General features: G+C 59.1%; 1 protein-coding gene across 6 annotated transcripts; it reads left to right on the forward strand.

The window, feature by feature from the left end:
• The first annotated feature begins 135 nt into the window (after window positions 1–135).
• LOC112973663 (hexokinase-2) lies at window positions 136–19,154 on the forward strand. Of its 6 annotated transcripts, XM_026081806.1 has the most exons (19): window positions 2,542–2,896; window positions 3,654–3,804; window positions 5,764–5,926; window positions 9,541–9,689; window positions 9,801–9,920; window positions 11,007–11,102; window positions 11,262–11,361; window positions 11,861–12,044; window positions 12,790–12,945; window positions 13,104–13,337; window positions 13,575–13,879; window positions 14,386–14,534; window positions 15,338–15,457; window positions 15,819–15,914; window positions 16,411–16,510; window positions 16,705–16,888; window positions 17,215–17,370; window positions 17,668–17,901; window positions 18,914–19,154. In XM_026081806.1, exons 2-19 carry the CDS (start codon window positions 3,688–3,690, stop codon window positions 19,056–19,058), a joined length of 2,808 nt encoding a protein of 935 aa, XP_025937591.1. In that variant the 5' UTR covers window positions 2,542–2,896; window positions 3,654–3,687; the 3' UTR covers window positions 19,059–19,154. The 6 variants fall into 6 exon arrangements, with proteins under 6 accessions (XP_025937592.1, XP_025937593.1, XP_025937591.1 ...); XM_026081807.1 differs by lacking the exons at window positions 2,542–2,896; window positions 3,654–3,804 and adding an exon at window positions 136–205; XM_026081808.1 differs by lacking the exons at window positions 2,542–2,896; window positions 3,654–3,804 and adding an exon at window positions 151–198.
• The last annotated feature ends 4,379 nt before the right edge of the window (window positions 19,155–23,533 follow it).

The raw sequence follows: 23,533 nt of genomic DNA on the forward strand, positions 1-23,533 counted from the left end.
GCGAGCAAGCTTGCCACGCTGGCGGCGGCCCGCTGGCCGCGATAAGTAGGAAGTAAAACAAGAGATAGACAAAACAGAAAGGAGCAGAAATAACTCCGGGACTGGAGCCGGTCCGTGGGGAAGCAGAGGCTCAGCTTCTCCCTGTGCCCGCTTGCAGCCAGCGTCCCGGTGTTGCACAAGGGCGAAAGCCGCGGCAAGGTCTTGTGTAAGCCGCCGTCGGAAACGGGCCACGCGCACGGACCCCGCTTCTGCTTTTGAGGAGCCGGGCAGCTCGCCGGGTCCTTATCGGGGCTGGCAATAAGGGACGGGGAGCTTTTGTCCGAGGCGTTCGACTTGGATGCGGCACGGGAACGCGCTGTGCCACGCTCAGCAGCCGCTCGCTTCTCCTCCCTGCTCCAAACCCAAACAAAGTTTATTGTGGAGATGGGGGGAAAAAGCATCCAGCTGGGGCTGGGCCTCGCTCCGGCTGGCCCGCGAGCCGCTGTGGCCGTCCCGGCCCCCGGCAGCCGCCTCCGCCGCTCTCGGTTATTTTTAAACGGGCTCCCGCAAAGCCTCCTGCGAAGGAAAATGTGCCGTTGCCCCTGGTGCCGGGGCGAGCGGCCGCACGGTCCCGCGTTAGAGAGCCGGGTGCTTCCCCCGGGGCTGCAAAAATTATCCCTGCTCGCAAAGCTTCCCAAGCAGGCGGCAGCCGCCTCTGCGGGGAAAGGCAGGAGCGGCAGGTTCTTGGAAAGCGGTGATTTTTCTCTCTCTGACGGTGCCAACCTCATCAAAAGCAAAGGCTTTCCCCGGGGTTTCAAGCATACTCCATTCAGGGAGAGATTTTCGGGCAGCTAGCATGTGTTTGAGTCGTGCGTTTCTTTCTTTTTTTTTGCTCTGAATCGGGCAGAAAAGGGTCTTGGCCATAGATCTGTCCCTTGGGAAGAAAACGCCCTTTGCAGGAGCCGTGGTTCGTTTCCGCGTCAGGACAAAGGACTTCAAAAAAGCCCCAAAACGGGACTTTTGTTCCCATTCGGGAGAAGCCTGGTCACGGAGGCAGCTTTGTCCGGGGCTCCGGCGCTCGGCTCGGCTGCCGAACCGGAGGGATGGCGGCGGGTCGGCTCGCCCGGCCGGGAAGCGACCCAAAGTGAGAACTTCTCCGGGTCGCTGGCGTTGTGCAAACTGTGATTAGTGTCAGCAGCGTCCGCTGCGATCCCGGGCTGTGAGCGGCCGCGGCACGTTCCCTTCGGATGTGCCGGGGCTCCCGGCCGCAGCCGGGGCACAGGGAGGCGATGAGTGTTCGGTGACTCAGTGTCAAGCTGCTGGGCCAGTGGCCTTCATTCCTCACCGCGACTTTTCCTTAGAAAGGAGGCAAAACGGGAGATGGGGTTAATTTTCCCACATTTGCGGCGTTCCCAGGCCCCGGCTGGCCGCACGGTTTCGCTCCGGCCTGTTCCTAGGGGGTTAATTTTGTCACGCCGGGGGGTTGATTTCCGCGAGGGCGTTTTTTCCCCGGCCGGCTCGTGCCGGCTGCGGCCGCGGCCGTGGGAGGGGCGGCGGGTTCGCGGGTTCCTGGAAACCGGCTCGCGGCTCCGCTCGAGCCCGGCAAGGTCGGCGGTGGGCCGGGAGGCGCCGGGCAGCCGCGGCTCACGCGCTCGGAGCCGGCAGCGGGTCGCGCCGGGGCCGGGGCCGGGCCGCGGGCAGCTGACGCGCCGCGCCGTGACCGCTGAGTAATGGGGGCCCGGCCCCCGCCGGCCGGCTTTGCCGGGAACCGGCCGAGCAGGAAAGCGCCTGACTCACGCCGGCCTGGCCCGGCTCGGCATTGCTCGGGGCGTGTGTCAGCAGGGGCTCGGCGGTCACGCGGCGTTGGATTTCGGGAGCAGCCGGGGCCGTGGGCCGGGCGAGGGCTCCCCGTGCCGAGCCGGACCCTGCTGGGTATCGGCACGGCTCGGCGACGCGCTCGGAAAATAATTCAGGAAGGGGTTGCCCTAGAGAGAGGTTCGACCGCGCGTCCTGGCAGCTCGGGAGCGCTCGGAAACGCTGCGGATCTCTGTGTCAAAGCCTGCTCCAAACTCGCAGCTTGAACCTATCTCTAGTTTTCTCACGCAGAGCGAGTCTGCACGCTCTGGTGCCAAAAGGGAGGAAAACCCTCCCCAGAAAGCAGCTAGCCTCTTGCACTGCTGCCCTCTCCGCCAAAACGCTTCCCAAAGCGGTACGTCCGGCTCAAAAACCGCACGGGGAAGATGCGACAGGGCTTGAAAAGTTTGCTCCGAGTTCGGTTCCTGCCCGAAACGCCGCTCTGGGAAGCAAAACGCCGACCGAACAGCCAAAGGCGGACGGCTTCCCCGGCCGGAGCGCAGCGCGACCCAGCCGCGAGCGTGTGGCCGAGGCCTTTTGCATGGGAATGAGCAGCCCTGCGCCCTTCCCCGCTGCGCCGGCGGCTGTTGCGCAGGAAGCGGTTGTGCCTCGCCGGAAGCCGTTATCACACTGTAATTCACCGCGTGCAGAGCAGTCGCGCGCCGGTTCCCCGCGGCGTGGCGGGGCAGGGGGTCCCCGGCGCGAGCGCGGGCGGAAAGGCCTCCGCTCGCCTCCGCTCCCGCACCCTGGCCGATTCGGCAGGAAGGTCAATATTCGGGACGTTTTTCATCCCCACGAGCAGCTGCCCGGACGGGGCCGGTTTTGCAGATGCATAAGCCGAGGAATTAACTCTTTCTCTCACCTGGGTGGCTGCACTGAGTTTGAGGGAGGTTATTCACGTGCTTGTGTGCTTGCACCGCCAAACCCTCGGGGTCTCTAGGGCCCGAGGTGGCGGCAACTTCATGGGAATCGAGAGAAATCTTCAGGCGAAAGAGCTTCACCCGGCTGCACCATGGGGCCGGTACCCGAGCCGTGACCACCGTTCCTCACCCCGCTCCTCCAGGCAGGTCAAACGTTATCCAGAACCAAATCTGAAACTGGGGCTTTTCCTCCTTCCTTGCAGCAGCCTTGCAAATCTTAGCGGCGCGGCAGAGCGGTGCAGGGGGGCGAAAGCCAACCGGCCCTTCGGGGAGGCCGAGCTGCCTTGCAGCCCCCTCCGGCGCCCTGCCCCGGGTCCGCCCCGCCGCTTCGTGCCCCGCGCCGTGCCGCGTTGCCCGCAGCCGATGGCGAAAGCCGGGTAACTCGCCGGCTCCCCGCGCCGCCGCGTGGACCTTGCCCCGGGGTGGCACTGCGGCTGCAGGGCGCGATAGCGGGCAATCCCCCGGCAGCCGGCGCTCCGCGGGGGGGACCAGCCCGGCCCCCGGAGACGCCCCGGCGCTGCGGGGCATCCCACGTCCTGAGAAAAGAACGATTCGCCCCGTTTTCGTTCGAATCGGACGTTGCATCCAACCGGTTGCAGCTGCTCCGGCTGCGGTCCCGGCTCTCCTCCTGCTCTCCTCCGGGTCCCCTGAACTCGGCTGCTCCCTGCTCGCAGCGGGGCTCCGACCAGCAGGGAAGACCCGACCCTGCGTGTGACCTGTCTCCGCTCCAAGCAGCAGCAGCACCTGCCAGCTTCAGTTTGTTCTCCCTGCTCTCTTCCCTTCAGTTGGGATTTCCTCGGGGAAACGCTATTAATTTCCGCAATTCTCCCACTGTGACTAAAATGCCCCGTTCTGGATTCTAGTCTAGTAACTCTATTTCTTCAAAATTGATCTTAAAAGGTTGAACGACTGAGAAGGTTCTTTCCCTTGAAAGATGCTCGTGCTTCGTAGCCGCAGACTCATTCCCTTCTCTGACCTGATCCCTGGGCATCCAGGATTGCAAAACCCTTTTTGGGAGGATGCTTCACGGCAGCGTACCGAGGCGCACGCGGTAACTGGGTTAATTTGGCTGGGTTAATTCGGGGCCACCAGCTGGCCAAGACCTGGCCGTGAAAGAGGCCCCGGCTGCCTCCCGCGTGGGTCCGGGGGACTTTCCCGGGGAATTTTTGCGCCAGTGCCGCGCGGGGGCTCGTGCTGGGGCAGCGGGACGGACACGCTGACCTGCCCTAGCCGGGAAATGGGCCGGCGTCTGCGCTCGCGGGAGAAGATGATCCAGGTTTTAAAGGGCTTTGCGGAATTAGGAGAAGGTCACCCTGCTTGTGGCGCGGCTGCTTATTCCCGGCGCGGGGGAAGCGGGAGGGCAGCGGTGCCGGGCGAGCTCCGGGACGAGGGCGGCGGCGAGCCGGCGCCGCGCACGCCTTCCCCAGCGCCGTGACCGTAGCCTGGCCACGTGGGCGGCAATTTGCAGCGAGCGAAAGCAAACAGGAGGGCGAGCGGGGCCCTGTTTGACTTCCTGCTCCTCCGCTGGGCGAGGAGGGTCTGGCAAACAAGCCGCGCGCGGAGCAACTTCCCGGTTCCCTGCCGGGCTGCTCCTGGGCCGCGGCTCCCTGCTCCGTCGGCCCCGGCTCGCTCGTGCTCCCCTGCGGTTCAAGCAGAGGGAAAGCTCTTTTGGGGAGGTGGGTCACATCTCAGCCAGAAGCCACCAGGGAGGAGGGGGAGGAGGAGGTCGGGAGAAGGGTTTCCCATCTCCACGGCAAGGATGCTGTTCCTCCGGGAAGACACGTTGTCCTCGTGCAGCGCAGGGCCAGGCTAAGCTGCGTTTCCACCCTCTGACCTCACCGCAGCAAGTGAGGCAACTTCAGCTGGGGCTTTGGCTCCAAAACGGGCAGGAGAGCTGGGAGCAAGGTCGCGCCAAAGCATCCCGGAGCCCGAAAAGCAGACGGACAGAAGCGCGGCAGGGCTCGAGACGAGGCCTCTTCGGTTCAGCCCCGGGGTCCCGAAGGGCACGTCCGCAAACAAGGTCACTCCTCAGTCAGACAGCTATTAGCAGCCCGCAAAATGCCCATTTCCGACTGGAGCGTAGCCCTATTAAATAAAAAACAGTCACGCTCGATTTCCGATGACCTTATGTTACGTGCCTACAGCCAGGTGAGCTAACTGGGTGGGGTTTTCCTCTGGCTTTGCAGGGCTCGCAGCTGCCCTTTAATTAATTTTAAGTGAAGTTAATTGAAATGGGGCACAGCTTGGGAGCTGGCAGTCCGTCCGCCTCTCCGTTTCCCTTCCCTGCCCAGTCCAGAAATGCTCTCCGCTCAGGAGCGGCTCCAGGAACGCGCACGGGGATGCTTCGGGGATGAGTTTTCCCGTGCGGCTCAAGGGGAACGCGCATCTGTGGGGGGATCTCTCCAGCCTCAGCGTGTCAATGATTTCTGGGATTTCTTCCCTTTCCACGCCGCGGGAGCCACTCGTGTCACAACAACCGAGCGTTGTTCGCTCTACCGGGGGTTTGGGGAGCTCTCGGCCCGGGAACCCGCGCGAGGGTGATCCCGGCAGGGAATAAACGAAAGGGCAGCGGCTTCCCCGCGAGCATCCTCCGCGTAGGATGGGGTCCGGCGGGCCGAGGTCGGGGCCCGTTGGCGCCGCGCCGCAGCCCGGTGATGCTGCCGCTGCCTCCGCCGCCGAGCCCGTGACTCACGGCGCGGGCAGCGAAGGTTGCCGAGTTTGGATCCTCCCGCTGTCGCAACGTGTTTGGGCGCCTGCGGGTGAATAAGCGGCGAGGATGCTGCGGAGCGTCGGGACTTCCGCGGGGTTTGGCTTTTTCCCCGTCCACGCCGGGATGCTGCGGAGCGATACGGCGGAAGAGGTGACCCGTTGGGCCAGTGTCCCGCTGACCTCGTTACCTCGGAGGTGGCACCCGCCTGCTTTTGCTCCGAGCGCTGCCCTCCATGCGTCGCGGTGGTTGTGCCCGTGTCCCAACCCTCCCGCTGACCTTTGGCTTTTCTGCCCCTTCCAGGTCGACAAATACCTCTACCACATGCGGCTGTCTGAGGAGACCCTGCAGGAGGTGTCCCAGCGCTTCCGGAAGGAGATGGAGAAGGGTCTGGGAGCGGACACCAACCCCACCGCCTCGGTGAAAATGCTGCCCACCTTCGTGAGGTCCACCCCGGACGGGACAGGTACCGACGGGGACCCCCGAAACAGGGCTGGCGTTGCCGCGGAGGGAGCTCCCTTCCCGCGGACCCCTTCCCGCCTGGGCTGCTCCGTCCCTTCGCGGGGAGCAACGGGGGCTGCCTGGACTTTCCTCTCCCTTCTCCGGCTGCCTTAAACACCGGAGCGGCCTCTCCGTGAAATCCGGGTGCGCTGCGGCTCCCAGGCCCGCGGGGAGCCGCCGGCCCCGACGTTGGGACCTGCCCGCTGCCGCCGTGCCGGGCCACGGCGCTGCCGAGAACGGCCGGAGCTGGCTGGCTGCCGGCCCCGGGACGGAGATTTAGATCTCTTCAAATATTTGAGAATATTTTAATTACAGGCCCAGCCTGGGCTCTGCCCCCGGGCGCGTGAACAATCGCAGCCAAAGGTGAGGGGAGCGGCGCGGCGCGGCGCGCTGGCCCGCTGCGTGCCCCTGCGTCACCCGCCTGCCCGGCGAGGCGGGGGCGAAGCGCCGCAGCGCGCCGCCGGCGCTGGGCAGAGCGTGCAATCGCCCGCCGCCGTTGCGAGAGCCGCCCGGGGCTTCCCGTATTGCAGCCTCTCCGGTGCCAGGACGGGGCGCCCAGCCCCGGCTGGGATTTTGCTCCAGACGCCGGCTGGGGTCGCGGGGCGACGAGGCAGGGCGGAAGGGGAAGCGTTTCGCCAGGGCTGGAAATTTGGAGGGTTTTGAGCAAGTCGTGCAGAGCCGCCAGTCGTGTTTCCCCGGGCGGCTCCGGGTGGATCGGGGCCAGGAGAGGCGTCGTGGCCTCGGCTCCCGGGTTTTGGAGGGGGCCGGCGGAAGCCGATGCAGGACGGCGGGGTGAGCTGGCGCCAGCCCACGCGGGTGGCTCGGTGCCAGCCGCCTCGGCACGTCGCTTTACCGAGAGACGGTGTGACAGTTGCTCGGAAAAGGCTCAAGGCCGCGGGTAAAGTCTGAGGGGTGCAGCCTCCTCGCTTCCTTTTTTTTGTGGTTCTGGCCAAAGTCTGACCGCCGGCCAGCGCGCGGTGCTGCTGCCACCGGGGTGGACGTTAGCACCCCTGTCCCGCGAGCACGTTATCCCTGCCGGGCTCCCTGCATCCCAGCAGAGGACGGCGCCGGTTTTGGGGCTCGGCGCACTCCCGCTGCGGCGCATCACCGCCCTCACTCCGCCCGGATCCGCCGCTAGGGCGAACCGCCTGTGCTGCAGGATTACGCCGGCTGATGCCCGTCCTCGTGCGCAGTCTCCCCGGGATCCGCTTACCTAAGGGCAAGGTCACGTCTGCAGCGTCTCGGGGCAGGCTGCGCCGGAGGGCGGACGCCAAACCCAGCCGCGGCCCCGCGCTGCAGCCTCCCCTCGCCCTCCTAACGTCTCTGGCAGAAGACCCTCCGGGAATTAGGTGGTCAAAGCCCTTGAAATGCAGAAGGTGCTTTATGCCTGCCTTCCTGGAGGTGCTGCACAGCACCCCTCGCCCAGCAATTTGAAGTACCCGATAGCAAGGAAACCCGCTGGGAATTACTGTCCAGGGATCTGGCCTGGCGTTATCCCGCTGCGGTCGGCGGGAGCTGCTGCCCCCTGGCCCCGATTCTGGCTGAAAGACGCTGCCAGGTTAATCCCTGCTCCTGTGCTGCTGCGAAACCAGCACGCAGAGCCGCAGGCACCTCCGCCTCGTCCCGCGTTCCCGTGCGGGCCAGCCTCTGGACTGCTCCAGCTTTCCTCTTTCCCTCTTATTTTTCGAAGCCGGCTTGACTGACTGTTCCCGGCAGCAGCACAGGCTGGAAACCCCGAGGTCGGCGGCGAAGGTCGGGGAAGGAGCTGGGGTTACCAAACCCCGGCGTCCCCGGACGTGACCTTGGGCAAGACACTTCTTCCGGCCGCAGCCTGGCAAAGACCACGACCCAAAGCGCGCAGAAGTCCCTGCCTGTTGCGCCAACCACGCAAGGGCTTTTTCCCGGCAAGCTTGAGCATTGGCAAAGGGACTTAAACACACACCTTCAAGTGCTCTGCCAAGAGCAAACAGCCCCTTGGAGCGGAGCTCCCTGTTTGCCTTCTCTGTTTGGTTTGTGAGCTCAGCGTTGGGGCCCGTAACTTATCACCCGCGCAAAGGAAGCCCTAATCTAAGGCAGCACCCAGATGTGACATTTGCAGATATTGCTCATGGCGTAGCCCACGTGGCTTTGGTCTTGTGATTTCCCAGCAGAGCTGCTGCTTCCTCTTCCTCCCCCAAAGCCGAACCAGCCGGGGAGTCCCCCCCTCCGGCTGCAGCTGTCGCCGCTCGGCGCACGGCCTCTCTCCGGGGCTGCTCGTAGCTGGCGTTTCGTCGGCTCCTGCCAGCTGGAGGGACATCTTCTGCAGGTGGCTTGCAAGTCCATGTGTCTATGGACGGATACCATCAAAGTGGCTGTTGAGGTCCAGGTTTCGAGTGCTCCGCGGGTCTGGGTTAACGGCCCGCACGGGGTGCGTTTGCGTTGCTCCAGAGGTCAAGCGTGACCTTGAGCGGGACGGTGGCCAGAGCCTTGCAGCCCGTGCAGAGGGTTTTGCGGTTCTGGGGCGGACAATTGCGGGGATCAGAGGGACTCCGTAAACCTACCCTCAGACTGCACTTGGGGTTGGCCCCCGCCTCCAGCTCCCTCGCGTCGGCCCCAGGGATGCCGTGAGCGTGGATGGACGCCCTGCAGACTTGGCTGGGAGCTGGCTTTTCTGCTGAAGTCACCGGAGACGCTGGCCGGCCCCTGTCGGTTGAATACTAATAACCGGCACGTTTTTGTTTCGGCTGTAGCCCCTTTGTACCGGTGCCGCCGGGCGCAATGCGGCCCCGGGCGCCGCGAGCTGCCGGGGGGAGCCAGCGCCGCACACGGGATGCATTCAGAAATCGCGCACTGCTGAGAGAGGGCTTTCCCCCGGCCCTCTGCCCTGGCGGCGAGGCGGTGAAAACAGCTAGCGTGGTGCTTTTCCCACATCCCGGGTCCCAGTTAATCCTAAACTCATCAACGGGCTGCCCTGGTGCCGGGTAAAATTAAAAAAAACAGTGCTCCGAAGCTGGTGGGCTTGGCCGGGAGGTCTCGGACAGCCCAAACAGCCCGGTTCACCTTGGCACTCTCCAAGCCACGTGCAACGAGTCCCCGCTCGCCAGGGTCTTTCCCAATTCCTCGCCCTCCGCTTTCCTCCTTACCCCCGAAGCCTTGCCCTGAACACAGCAGCTCCCGGGGCAGGGTGAGATCACACGGCAGGAATGCGCGGGATTCCTGGGCCATGACCCAGGACGCTTTCCCGCGTCGGCTGGGGTGGGAAGCTCCTCAGAAACCGCCTCTCTCTTCCAGAGGCGTGCGAGAGTCCTGGGAGCTGCCTTGATGCTTTTTTCCATATCAAAAGCTTGGCCAAATTCTCTCAGCGGGAAGGGAAATATGTTGTGTTGCAACAGCGAGCTTCAACATCTCGAGGGGGGGCAGGAGACACATCCACCGCCTTGCCTCCTCTCTGGGGTCCGAGTCGGACCTTCCCCATGGGTTTGTGGGGCAGCTGGTTGGTGCTGGGCTGGTCCACAGGCCCAGGGTGATCCCGCGTGTGCGCAAATGCCAGGGCAAGGGACCTGCTTAGCCAAATCCTTGTCCTTGTCCTGGCTTCTGCAGAGAACGGAGACTTCCTGGCCTTGGATCTCGGCGGCACCAACTTCCGCGTGCTGCGAGTGCGGGTGTCTGACAACGGGCTGCAGCAGGTGGAGATGGAGAATCAGATTTACGCCATCCCCGAGGAGCTCATGCGAGGCAGCGGCGTGCAGGTGGGTTTGACCGCTCTCCCCCCCCCCTTCCCTCCTCATCCCCACTCTTCCTCCACGTAGGATGGCTCTGCTGCGGGACGCAGGGCTGTAGCAGGACTGGGTGTCTTCCAGCTCTTCGACCACATTGCCGAGTGCCTGGCCAACTTCATGGACAAGCTGAACATCAAAGACGAGAAGCTGCCCCTGGGGTTCACCTTCTCCTTCCCGTGTCGGCAGACCAAGCTGGACGAGGTGAGTGAAGGTCTCTGCTCCTCGCGAGGGCTGCGGCCGAGCCGGGGGGGGGGGGGGGATTTCTGACGGCCTTGGGGGGTGAGCTCTGTGCCGGGGCAGCGGGTCCCCCGCAGAGACTCTGTGCTTTAAGCAGCCTCGCTGGTGCTCGTGCTTCGGGGCCGCAAGCCGGCAGGAGGGCAGGATGGCTTGCCGGGGCGTGCGGGGGACCGGGAGGCGATGCTGAGCGTGCCGCACGGATGCCCTCGTGGGAAGCGGCTGCTTCCGCCGGCTCTGGGTGAAGGGAGGAGGCAACAGCAGCAGGGAGAGCAGGTCGCCCGGGGCCGGCGCGGCTCAGCGCTCGTGATGCGGTGCGGGGGCACGGCGATGGGCTGTCAGCTCCGCTCAGCGTCTCCACCGGGAGAGGGGACGGCTCGGGAAGCGGAGCCCGGCGGAGGCACGTGGCCCTCTTCCGCTCGTCACGCGCGGGGCAGCGGAGCGTCTCGCCACGCCGGGGCTCGGCTGCCTCTCACTCTCGGAGGCAGTCGCCTTCCTCGCCCTCGCGTCACCCCGGCTTTCTGGTCTCCATGTCGCTCTGGCAGTTCAGCACGTCCTCGCCGTGCAGAAACACTGCGGCAGCAGCTCGCGCTGGGGATGCGGCAAGTCCCGCTCCGGCTTTCAGCAAAAGCCATGAGGAAGAAGACGGCCGCTCTCCTTGTCGCGGTGGCGAGGGCTGTTAAAAAGCCAGGGGGAGGAGGCATTTGCCCCCAGGGGACCTTGTCCAACTCACTCGTCTCCATGCCTCGGTTTCCCCATCTGTAAGCTGGGGCGGACATTTGATCCGCCGTTGCTAAAGCACCCGAGCACATGGGGTTTCAGGGCTTTTGGTCAGAGACTTCAAATTCAAGTGAGTCCTGCGGCCTGAAACTTTGGCCGTACTCAGGCACAGAAATCCTTGCTGCTCTAACAACTGCGTGCGGTGGGTCCACGCAGCCCTTGCCCTGTAGCGGAGAAGTAGACCTGGCCGGTGGAGTCGGGAGAGGGAAGCCTTTGAGACGCGTGCTTGGCGGCTCCGCTCTCTGAGCGCTCATTCTCGCTGTTTCTCCATAGAGCATCCTCGTAACGTGGACGAAGGGGTTCAAATGCAGCGGCGTGGAGGGGAAAGACGTGGTCTCAATGCTGCGCAGATCCATCAAGAAACGAGGGGTAAGAACTTCCGCAGGCGTTCACCTGCCAAGGAGATGGGATGGGGACCCTAGGGACACAACGCATACATCTCCACACCTTGGCTGCCCCATCAGAACGGAGATAGTTCAGGTGGTTTTGACCGCACTAACTTGCTTTCTCTCCTCTCCACCATTTCAGGACTTTGACATAGACATCGTTGCTGTGGTGAACGACACGGTCGGGACCATGATGACCTGCGGTTATGACGACCATAACTGTGAAATTGGCCTCATTGTTGGTGAGCTGCGGCAGGGCTGGGCGAGGGCGGATCTGGGTCCACCTTGACTGGCAGCATTGTTTGTGCACTCCGGAAGGAGATCAGGTTTCTTGCAGGTTTTAAGGTCTTTGGAGGAGAAAGGTGATTGCAGCTTTAAACAACGTTGCCTGAGGTTTGCTTTCTTCAATCTGAGCCAAGCAGAAGCTCAGGCCTGGGACTAGGTATTTACTTAGTGAAAGATTTTTAACTCACAGCAGTGAGTTGCAACACATGGTTTTGCTTTAGGAGCCACCCTTTTGTTTTAAGGGTTTCATCTCTGAAGGGCCTTCAGAGGAAACATGTATTGTCAGCTCAAACATGCTGCAAAATACTTCAGACTATGGTGCGAGTCAGATGCTCAAACCAGCTGCCAAATTGTTTTATATGTTGCATTTGCGCTATTTCTAATTATGGAGAAAAAGGGAAACGCGTCATGCTTTCTCACCTGCCCGAAGTGATGGAGCCTCTGTGCTTGGTGCAGGTACCGGTACCAACGCCTGTTACATGGAGGAGATGAGACACATTGACCTGGTGGAAGGGGACGAAGGCCGGATGTGCATCAACATGGAGTGGGGGGCCTTCGGCGACGACGGCGTGCTAAACGACATCAGGACCGAGTTTGACCGTGAGATAGACATGGGCTCGCTCAACCCTGGCAAACAATTGTAAGCACATTCCTGGCTTCAGCTCAGACTTGGGGTTAGCTCTGCGTTTTCTGTCCTCCCATTGTGCTGGCGCTAATGGGACCGAAGAGGTCATCCTAGTTAACTAGGTCACAGTGTCCTCCAGGGTGCTGGCTACACCAGCGCAAATAGGGACTGCATCACCAGTTCGGGTTGGTGCATCCAACCGAACCTCCCCATGTCCGCTCCCTTGGGATAATGTGTTCATGTCAATGTGTTTCTTTCCCCTTCCCATGAAATAATCTGCAAGCAAGGGCAAACACCACCACCTAATGTTCACGCCCGAGTCTTACAGACTTCCCATTTCCTACGTGGTGTGGGTATCTTCATAGCTGGCTTCTGGCAGCATGGGTGGGATTTGGGGCAGACCCCTGAACTGAAAGACACCCCGCAGGTAGTTGTAAATTATCCTTTCAGAATGACTCTCTACAGAATAAACTACCCTGGAAAAAGAACACCTAGGTTTTATCTGTGCCTGGAAGGCCGCTTTGTCACTATAGCAAAGGGTTTTTAACACAGACCTGGCCATGGGGAGCTCTGTTCTTGCAGAGGTACGGGCGTGTCATTGATTTGACTAACTTCTGTAGATGGTACAAGCGTCTGCCCTCTTTTGGGGGCATGATCTGATATTCACACACTTATGTACTAGAAACCTGCCCCTGCCATTGGTGGCCAGCTCACGGTGCACACGGAGCCAAGCAAGTGCATCTTGTGCTTACCTTGGCAGGTTTGAGAAGATGATCAGTGGCATGTACATGGGAGAGCTGGTCAGACTCATCCTGGTGAAGATGACTAAGGAAGGGCTCTTGTTTAACGGGAGGCTCTCGTCAGATCTGCTCACTACTGGCCACTTCGAGACCAGATACGTCTCTGCTATTGAGAAGTGAGTAGGATCCAGATGTTTTTTTTGGGGTCCCAGCCCGACTCCTGCTGTCTGTGCTGCCGGAACAGGACAGAGCTATCCACTGGGCAAACAGAAACACTTCAGATCACAAAAGTGGTATTGTCAGGCACAAATCCCTTTTCTTCTTTGATCTGTAGGGAGAAAGAAGGGCTGCAAAAAGCCCATGAGATCCTCACCAAACTGGGCTTGGAGCCATCTCATGAAGACTGTATGGCCACCCACCGCATCTGCCAGATCGTCTCCACCCGCTCGGCCAGCCTGTGCGGGGCCACCCTGGCAGCCGTGTTGCGACGCATTAAGGAGAACAAGGGGCTGGACCGGCTGCGGTCCACCGTCGGGGTGGATGGCACCGTCTACAAGAAGCACCCTCAGTAAGTCCGTGAGTGTGGCCAAGGCCAAGGGGGAGAAAAAGGGGGTCTGGCTGCAGGGTGAGAGAGAAAGCGTGCAAATCTGGTCCTGCCAGCAGTGAATACGAGCTTGGCGCGAGCCAAGGGTCTCTGAATATCCCCAGGGCCCCTCCGTTTGGATGCCGAAGGGATTTGTACTCCCAGAGATTCACATGCCCCACGGTGGCATGCTCAAGTCCTCTTCTTCCTCCTCCCACGTAGCTTTGCCCGGCGCCTCCATAAGACAGTGCGGAAGCTGCTGCCGGACTGCGACATCCGGTTCGCGAGGTCGGAAGACGGGAGCGGCAAAGGGGCAGCCATGGTGACGGCCGTGGCCTACAGGCTGGCCGCCCAGCACAAGGCACGGCAGAAGACTTTGGAAGCCCTCAAACTAAGCCACGAGCAGCTCCTGGAGGTGAAGCAAAGGATGAGGCTGGAGATAGAGAAGGGGCTGGGCAAGGAGACACATGCAGAGGCCACGGTGAAAATGCTGCCCACCTACGTGTGCTCAACTCCAGACGGGACAGGTGAGGTACCACATACCTGGTGCGTAGGGCAGAAAGCGAGCATCTCAGCTCCCAGCATCTCTGCCTTTTAGGGAAAGGCTGGGACTTTTGTCATGGTCACTTCCCTCCTTATGGTGTGAACGGCACAAGGTTTTTAACCTCCTGGTACGATACTGCGAAAAGCAGCTGAGCTTCCAGGGCACCGTGGTTTGGACTTAACACCAAGCTTTGCTTTTACCGCTGCACGTTTCTCACACTGTCGCCTTGGGCTGTACTGCCCGTTCTGTCTCGTGGCTTGAATGTCCACCCCTCCATGGCTTAACACCCTGCTGTCTCCCTGAGGCGGGAGCCAACCTCTACATTGCCCTCCTGCCTTTTCACCTGTGCCTGCTGTTCCCCGTTCTCAGCCACGTCTTGGCTTTCTGGTTCTCCCAGGAAGAGGGCGGATTCAGATCAGCCTTTGGGCCACGCTCACAAGGCCCCTTTTGGGGGAATCTCTCTCTTAATGACTCTCTCTTGGGTTTCAGAAAAAGGAGATTTCCTGGCCCTGGACCTGGGAGGGACAAACTTCCGTGTGCTGCTGGTACGTGTGCGGAACGGGATGAGACGTGGCGTGGAGATGCACAACAAGATCTACTCCATCCCTTTGGAGATCATGCAGGGGACAGGAGAGGAGGTAAGGATGAGCAGCTGGAGATTGGATGGGAAAAGCATCTTCCCTGGGGCGGGGGGAAGCAGAAGTGGCAAGCAGTGCAGCCACCCCCGAGGGCCACTGCTGGGGCCCTGGGAGTTGGTTTTGCCTTGCTTTGGTTTCCGGGGTACAAAATGAGGAGCGTGGAGGACGCTGTTGCTTTCCTGCCTTTGCAAAGCACTCAGGGATGTTCTGTACACAGCGCTGGAATTTGAAATGTGCTTTACTAAGTGCAAAACTGGTTTTAGGTTAGAAACTGTTATTCCCGGACATCATTGAACCTCCCTGAATCCCACGCTCTCCGCAAGGGCAGATAAACATCAGCCCCATTTCCCAGATAAGCAAACCACAACACAGGCACTCGGAGACCTCTCCAGAGCCACATTTGCTGACTGAAACAGTTTTGCAAACCACTTCAAACAGTGCTTGGGGAACAGGAGTTTTTCTAGCAGGAGTCGAGGCAGATGGGCTGTGGGGCTACCTTGTGAAGGATCACCCATGTGAAGCTCTCCCCTCTCCGCCAGCCCCTCCATTGCTTCTGGGTGCAGTGTGGGGCCTGCAAGATGGAGATATCACAGTGATATCACCACACTGTTAGTGGGGGAGACACAAAAGGGAGCTGTTTTGGGTTTGCTCACTTCATACGGTGCAGCTGAGTGACATCCTGGTCTGTTCAGAGCCCCGGTGGCTTGGGAATGGATCGGTGTCCCTGGGACATCAAGCAGGTTAAAACCAAATTGAACTTTCCACTGTGACTGTAACTGCCTTCTGTGGCTTTGTGCGCCCAGCTTTTCGACCACATCGTCCACTGCATCTCCGACTTCCTGGAATACATGGGAATGAAGGGCGTATCGCTCCCGCTTGGATTCACCTTCTCCTTCCCTTGCCAGCAGAACAGTCTGGATGAGGTAAGCCCAACCCAGCCGGCTCATATCACGGATGTCCGGTACCCAGGACTGGCTGAAAAGCCAAAGCGCACTGGAAAGTCCAGGTACCCACATTAACGACTGTGTGGCAGATCAGACAGATCCAACAGAGGGGGAAGGTGAAGGTTTGGGGCTACCAGTTCTTCTGCAAAGCCCCCTTTGCTGCATCAAAACAAATGCGCATCTCCCAAGCTCTGGAGAAGGCCCAGTCGAGGCACCTGCCTCCGTGAGAATCTGACCTCTGCGGGGCTGGCAGCGCCCACCAAAAGCTGGTGGAGGCGTGGGGACTGCCCCTCCTGCCCAGCTGCCCGGATGGCTTACCGCATTTTTTCCCCCACAATAGGGGATTCTTCTGAAGTGGACAAAGGGTTTCAAGGCCACTGGCTGTGAAGGAGAAGATGTGGTGAATCTGCTGAAGGAGGCAATTCACAGGAGAGAGGTGAATGTCTGTGGAGCTGTGAGAGAAGCTGGCTGCTTGCTGCCACATCCCGGCTCTCTTTGGGATCTTTAATTGGACTGTAAAAGCAAATTAATGGGCTGAGCACAGGGTTAATGAGTGTCTGAGTTTAAACAACTGCCCTTAGTCATTGCTAGAGGTTGGATTTTCAGACCCTGGAGCTAAGAGCCTGCTTCTGGCCAGGGCTGGAGCAGACTTGTCTCTCCTATAAGTTAGGGAGATACCATTGCCCTCTTCCTCGGTGCAGACCACGCAAAGCTCTCGCTGTGAGGGCTGCTTCTGGCAGGGCTGTTCTTACCTTGCTGGAGGTATCTGAGGTGTGTAGTATCCACCTAAAGATGCACAGGGCTGTGGGTAGTCCGTGTGTGTTTTGAGGACTCCCACACCCAGCAGGCAGGTCCTTTCCCATCACTAGAGAAGATAGTAATGCGGCAGGCTGTCTTCCAGGAATAACACGTGCAAACCCTTCCCCCTGCAGGAATTCGACCTGGATGTGGTCGCTCTTGTAAATGACACGGTCGGCACCATGATGACCTGTGGGTACGAAGATCCGTATTGTGAAGTTGGGCTCATAGTTGGTGAGAACAAACTTTCTTACAGAGTTCCCTTGCTCATCCTGTCTGTGGGCACCAATCCACCTGCACAGGGCAATCTTATCCCTTTCCAGTGCCTCTTCCTTTGGGACAGGGCTTCTGGCTGTTCAGGATGTAAGATAAAAGCTCACAGACAGCTTCTCCAAGTCCGCTGTTGAAAGACGCTCTTCTCTTGGCAGGCACAGGCAGCAACGCCTGTTACATGGAGGAGATGAGGAACGTGGAGCTGGTGGAAGGGGAGGAGGGCAGGATGTGCGTGAACATGGAGTGGGGGGCGTTTGGCGACAACGGGTGTTTGGACGACGTGCAGACAGAATTTGACTTGGCGGTGGATGAGCTGTCTCTCAACCCTGGGAAGCAAAGGTGCGTGGTGGCTTTGCGGGGCTGGGAAGGGACTCCGCTGCGAGAGCCACCCCTAACGCTCTGGTGTGCCTGGGGCAAGAGGCGAACAGAGATGAGGCTGGGTGTCTGGGAGCAGCTCAGAGCTCCCCATCAACTTCTTGGCGGAGCATCGGTGTCAGCAGGGCAGCCTAGCTCTGCAATGCACCAGTGTGAGGTTCCCGTCTTCCCTCTCTGCCACGCTCCCCACCTGCAAGATGGGGACCACGCTGCTGTATTTTCTCCAGGAATCCCACACGCTGCTGTGTCCTTTCCTGCCCTGATGTTCAGCCCTGTCCTCTCCTCTCTAGGTTTGAGAAGATGATCAGCGGGATGTACTTGGGGGAGATCGTCCGAAACATCCTGATGGATTTTACCAAGCGAGGGCTGCTCTTCCGGGGACGCATCTCAGAGAGGCTGAAGACCAGGGGGATCTTTGAGACCAAGTTTCTGTCCCAGATAGAAAGGTGAGCTCAAACAGGCAGGGCGAGCACCAACTCTGGCCTTGCTGCTGCAGACCGGAGCAGAGAGGGAGCTTGGGGAACGTGTTCCCAGGGCTTGCGGGAGAAGTCTCAAGTGCTCGGTTCCTTCTGGAGCCAGGATGATGCAGGGTGGTGCAGAGGAAGACAGCAAAATCGCAGCGGTCCTGGTGTTATCCAAGCCACGAGTCCGTGGGCTCTGCAGGGCATAGCTAAGAAAGGGGGGGAGACAAAAGCCAAGCTGCCCCATCCACTAATGCTGCCTCTACCTCGTGTCCTCCCCAGCGACTGCCTGGCCCTGCTCCAGGTGCGCTCCATCCTCCAGCACCTCGGCCTGGAGAGCACGTGCGACGACAGCATCACCGTGAAGGAGGTGTGCACGGTGGTGGCCCGGCGGGCAGCCCAGCTCTGCGGGGCCGGCATGGCAGCTGTGGTGGACAAGATCCGGGAGAACCGTGGGCTGGACTTCCTCAAGATCACCGTCGGCGTGGACGGCACGCTCTACAAGCTGCACCCTCAGTGAGTCACTCATCCTCATACAGGTGGCCAGGGGCTGTCCTCCAAGGAGACCGGGGGGATGCGCTCATGCCAGGCAGCCTGGGTGCTGACCGGGGGCCTGGTTGGGGCAGTCAGGGAGGACAGGAGAGCACTTAAGGGCTGTCAGTGCCAGAAGCTCACCGAGCTAGACTTTGCCAGGGTGCCACGAGGGCTGGCTGCTCCCTGAGGGATGGATAGCTGGGAGCCGAGGAGCATAACACAGCCAGCAGGGCAGGGGCCTCACCAGGCAGGGCCTGTCCCACCACCCCAGAGCGAGGTGAGCAGGACAGAGCTGGTGATTGAGTTCAGCCAAGAGCCCGGATCATCAGACAAGCTTGTAATGATGAGGCTGGTCCAAGATCGAGCTGGGAAGTCAATCCGCAGGCCAGGAGCAAGTCCAGTGTTGGCCAGGCAGGTCCATGGTGATAAGCCAGGTCTGAAGCCAAGCCAGAAAGTCAGCTTTCAGGTCAGGATCAACAAGGTCCATCGTTAGGCACAAGCACACTAGAAACCACTACTTGTAGGACAACACAGCTCAGGCAGGGAGTGAGGGCCCAGGGCCGAGCTTAAATGGGGTTCCTGGGCCCATGGGCAGAGGGGTTGGTGGAGGCCCCAGGTGAGGCTGCTCAGGACCATTAAAGCTTATTAGTGCTCTCAGGGCCCTGACAAACCCCACCTGGTGGGTCTGGAGCGGGTGCCAGATTTGGTCCTGGAAGGAGAACGGGTGTACGCCAGGACAACCGTGAACCCGGCTGAAGTACGGAGACTTGGGCTCTCATGCCTAACGCGTGGCTGAGCTTACGTTGCAGCTCTCTCTGAAAAGGGTCCTGCTCCTCCGTTGACCTTATTTCTCTGAGTCTGCAGCGCTGTTTGGGAGTCTGTTGAAGGCGACCACGCAGATAGGGGCTGAAGGGTTCGTTCCCTTTGGGGCTGGCACCTGCGACCACCGGCAGCTTAAATCAGCTCCTCTTCTTTTTCCATCTATTTCCTGCAGCTTCTCCACTGTCATGCACGAAACAGTGAAGCAGTTGTCCCCCAAGTGCGAAGTGACCTTCCTGCAGTCGGAAGACGGCAGCGGCAAGGGCGCAGCACTCATCACGGCGGTGGCCTGCCGGATCCGGGAGGCCGGCCAGCGATAGAAGGAAGGAGGTTTGCAGAAGAGCTTGGTCTCAGCAAAGCAGAGGACGTTTCCCCCTCCTGTTCCCTCTTCCCCTCCCTCTGTACACACACACACACACACACACACACACACACAAAACACCCCCCTTGCAAGCAGACTCTTAGCTTTCCTAGTTCTCTCGAGATACCACCGGTGGGACTGGAGATGCTGCGTGCTTTGCATAAAGTGTTGTCTTAGGAGTTTGACTGCCTGCCGTAAAACCGTGTCTCGAGTGAAGCTCCACGTGTCTTCTGGCTGCCTACCTACATCTGCAGTCAGAGCCAGACCTGTTCCGCTTGCAGCCTACCTTAAACACCAGCTCTCCTCCCCGTATCTCCTAACCACCCTCCCGTGTTCCCTGACGGCAGCAAGGATGATGCTAGAATAATTAAGATACCGCATTGTCACTTTACAGTAACCAGCACCTATTTATGTGTGTTCGCGTGGTCGCGTCCGTGCTCTAGAAAGCAAACCTCTTTCAGATTGGGCTAAAGACCTCCATTAGTCTTTTACCCTGATCAAGGCTGTATTATTTCCATGAAAGTCATGGCAACTCTTAAAGCACAGGGTGCAGGAGCACAAGCTGCACCGAGAGATACCAGGCATCTCGGCACAGAGCGGGAGCAGCATTGGAGAAGCTGCTGGATCCTGGCTAGCGGCTCCCCTTTAGCTGCTCCCGCAGAGCACGTGCCTGGAAATAATTGGGGACTCAGGGTCTAATCCCATTTCCCGAGCTCGCGCCCCTGCCCTGAGCGCAGCAGTGTGACGTGTGCGCGTGCGGTCAGGGTTCGCCCCGGCGCCTGGCGGGTGCAGAGCTGCCACCACGGCACGGCGGTCCCTTCCCGCAGCGCGCGCGCGCGCCCGAGCGCACCGGCACGGCGGCTGCAGCAGCTGCGACGAGCTCGGGTTGCTTTTCGTCTGTGAAATAGCTCCGTCTTCAGCCCCCTTAGGTGACGTCCACATTTATACACTGCGTATTTATGTGTCGAGAGGTCGTATGTCTTTTTACGTACGTAGTCTTGGGGGGGGGGGTTATAGCGCTTGGTTTCGACTTTGTCTTTTAACGTTGTTTAAGAGCGATACAGAGCGCTTGTTCTCCTTTTTCTTGTTTTTTTTTTTTTTAATTTAAATTTTTCTTGGGGTAGACTGGAGAAAGAGACCCAAATTCCCGCGGCGAGTTATAGGAGATGTCCAGGCTTTCTGAATTTGCTGCCCGATCCAAAGGGAAACCGAAGGCCGGGGATGCAACGCGCTGGCGCCGGGGAGGGGGGGGCGCAGGGGCCGCTTGGTCCGGAGCCCGATGCTGCACGTTGCTGCACGCCCGACCGGCGACACCGCGCAGCAGCCGTCCCCGCGGGGAGCCGGCTTGTAACCGGAGGCGCTGGGAAAGGCGGTGGCCGCCGCACGCGGAGGCAGCGGTGCTGGCTGGTGTCACCTCGTTTCCGAGCTGGCATCCTCGGAGCCGTCTGCGAGCGTTCCCGGGGCCGCGCGGGCCCTTGGCATCCTTGACGTGCCACGGTGCAAAGCCGCGATTAATTTTGCCCACGGGAAAAGCCTGCAGATGAACCAAACGCTGCAGTTCTCTGCCCGGATGAGCAGGTGCATGCAAATGGGGGGTGGATACGTTTCTGTAAATATTTAGAGGAAGATAATGAAATTAGAGTGATGTACAAACAAACAAAAAAAAATCCCATGAACAGCCCTTCAGTTTGGAGGACAGAGTTTTTGTGTAATTCTTATGTATATTTTTATACTGCTTGGGGAAACTCCATTACCCAAAGTCTCTCTTCTGGGCTGGGGGTCAAGTTCAGTAGCACAATTTTAAAGCAAAATTACTCTTTGGGCATTTTAAATGCTTATTTTTTTATAAGCCTAAAACAATTATAACAAATGAAGCCTGACCGTGTGTAGCAATGATGTAAGAAGCCAAGTTTAGTGAAGTTTTAGAAGATTTTAAATAATTTTTTTTAAAAGCTGATATAGAAGTCCTCTAATCTGATACCAAGCAGTTGTGCGTAATTCCCTCCTGGGAAGACCAGCATTTTGCCTACTTAAAAACTGAAACAGAAATGTTTTTACCTGCTTCACTGTGCACAAGGTTGCGTTAGGAGCTGTACTAAACTCTAAGCTAAGGACTGGTGCAGCTGTACCCGTGTGAGCGACGGAGCGCTTTTGTCAGGCGTCACGGGATGGTTTTGTGCAACTAAAGCTTGGGACAGGCCCGTTTCTGTAGCTGGTTCAGGCTCCGGTTCAGCCACTCTTTGGCATCCAGGTCTCTCCGGGGGAGGAAAAGGAAATGCCGATCGTTAAGTTCCTGCTCGGCGTGGATGGGCGGCGCAGGGTCGTCTCGTTCCCCTTTCCTTCTCCTGGCAGCAAATCGCGGGCTGTGACATTACGGTAGCGGCCGGCGGAGTTGGCCTGGAGCCTGCTGGGCGAGGTGCTGGCTCGCAGCCCTGCCTTTCGCTTCCTCCTGGCTTGGGCTCCAAAACGTTCCCACCTAAAAAGCAATACTTGAAGCGTTACGAGGCGCCTGTGTTAAGCTGTGACTGCGCATACGTCCCTGGCCGTGGCTCTAAGCAAAGCTTTTAATCAAACCCTCCGAGACGTTTGCGCTCCTCCTTTTTGTCCGGCAGCGAGGATGAGCGTCGGAGCCGTTTGCTCCGCGGTCCGATTGTAACCCATGCGGGACTGTAACCTCGAACCCAAATGTCGCCACGGGATGTTATGTGAATGTGTTTAAAATGAAGGGAAGGTCAAATCATGAGTATTGATATGAAGGGATGATCAAATCTATATCCAGAGAGAGGGGAAGACAGACAGACTGATCTCCTTGACTTGCCCATCGGTCTGTCTCCTTCCCCCGTAAGTGCTGCTTTGTGGGTGTAGGATGGCTTTCGTTCTGCTTAGCCGTGCCATTAAGATGCATTTTCTTTGTATCGGTGGTGTTGTGCTGGTGTGTCCTCCGGCCCCGCAGGCAGCAGCCTGGGGGAGAACAGCATCTCCCACAGCGTCAGCTGCTCCGCGGGAGAGCGCGACCTTTCCTCCCTAGAAATTGTTCTCCTGGCCCGTACTTTGGACAGGGTTTTATTGTCACTGCAGTTATTTTCCTCTTTACAAGCAACAAAATCTGGGGCCTGGAAGGAGGAACTTGCCTCTACCCTTTTTGGAGTCCAAGGCCCTGTACAAACTGAAACCTCTTCAGTCACCTAGGGCCTCTGGGGAGCCTGAGAGCCCCTGAGATGTGCAAATCCCTTGCCTGGAAGGAGCCCCCAGATTCCAAACCTCGAGGTGATTTGAGCTGGGGGAGCTTGCTGCCTCTGTGCTGCACCCTCTCTTATCAGGCAATCAGGATGTGCTCGGGCTATTCGATAGAGATGAGAGAATGGAAAGATCCAGTGGGTGGAAGGTGAGCGGAGCCTGGAGTGATACGCAGCCAAAAGCCACCCGTCCCCAAGCGGCTGGGGGTGAGGTACCGGACAGCAACCAAATAAAGCGGGCTGGGGGAGCCTTAGTCCCTCACCTCGCCCCACCTCCATCTCTCCAGCCGATAAAGAGAAGAAAACACCTTCTCCGAATGGAGCGTTTTGCTTCCGCTGGCAGGAGAGTGGTCACTGAAGGCAGAAAGAGGCGATTCCTGGTCGTAAAGTCAAGTGAGAAAGAGTCATTTATCAACCTGTCAGGGATTTCGCCAGGGTAAAGGAAAGAGCCTGGAGCCGCGCTGGCCTCAAACACAGAAATTGCATCTTAATGGGGACGCTGGCTCCATGTGGGGCAGGGGGAGTTAAATAAAGCCAAAGACTGTTCGGCTGCTAGCAGAAACGAGTGACTGTAGTTTCATCTGATGTTCTGTAATTCAGTGTTTACAATATTTATTTTTAGTAATCGACTGCAATTATATATATATATAGAGGCTTCCTTATTTTTGTATTTTACATGCTGTTTTCTCGAGTGTGGTATTGTACTTCTCAGCTCCCCTTTGCCACAATTGCTGCTCCTAGTCAGTGACAAATAAAAGAACAAAAATCAACATGTTTTCTGGCTAAGTTGTGATGTGTTTGGGTTTTTGTGCCCCTCTCTCTCCTGTCCCCCACACCCAGCCCCTCACGAATCCCTTAGGAATGGCACCCGCACCTCTGGCCCCATCCCAAATCCCTGATTCTGCCCAGGGGGAAGAAGGGCCAAAGCTGGGAAGGGATTAATTTCTCTGCCCCGGCAGCACCTCTATACCCAGGGGTGCAAGGGAGGCAGAGGAGGGGACAGGGAACCCGCAGCTCAGGGGACGAGTTACGTGTCTTGACAAAAACATCAGTTTGATGATGGGCTAGATGAAAGCCTTAACATCCTTCTGCTCTTGTCCAAAGAAATATGAGACTTAACGCATTATTATACAGAAGTGCATTCATTGGCTGCATCCGATACAAAACGCTATTTAAGGTAGAACAGGATAGACGCCGA

The sequence above is a fragment of the Apteryx rowi genome, unplaced genomic scaffold (assembly GCF_003343035.1).
Source record: "Apteryx rowi isolate R43461 unplaced genomic scaffold, aptRow1 scaffold_56, whole genome shotgun sequence".
In the NCBI taxonomy this organism is placed as follows: domain Eukaryota; kingdom Metazoa; phylum Chordata; class Aves; order Apterygiformes; family Apterygidae; genus Apteryx; species Apteryx rowi.

Bases quoted from the DNA above. Each gene is read 5' to 3' on its own strand.
- LOC112973663 (XM_026081806.1), top strand. From the start codon at position 3,688: ATGCTCGTGCTTCGTAGCCGCAGACTCATTCCCTTCTCTGACCTGATC. The intron at 12,045-12,789 runs GTAAGCACATTC...TTACCTTGGCAG, and splicing joins CTCAACCCTGGCAAACAATT to GTTTGAGAAGATGATCAGTG. The intron at 14,535-15,337 runs GTAAGGATGAGC...TTGTGCGCCCAG, and splicing joins TGCAGGGGACAGGAGAGGAG to CTTTTCGACCACATCGTCCA.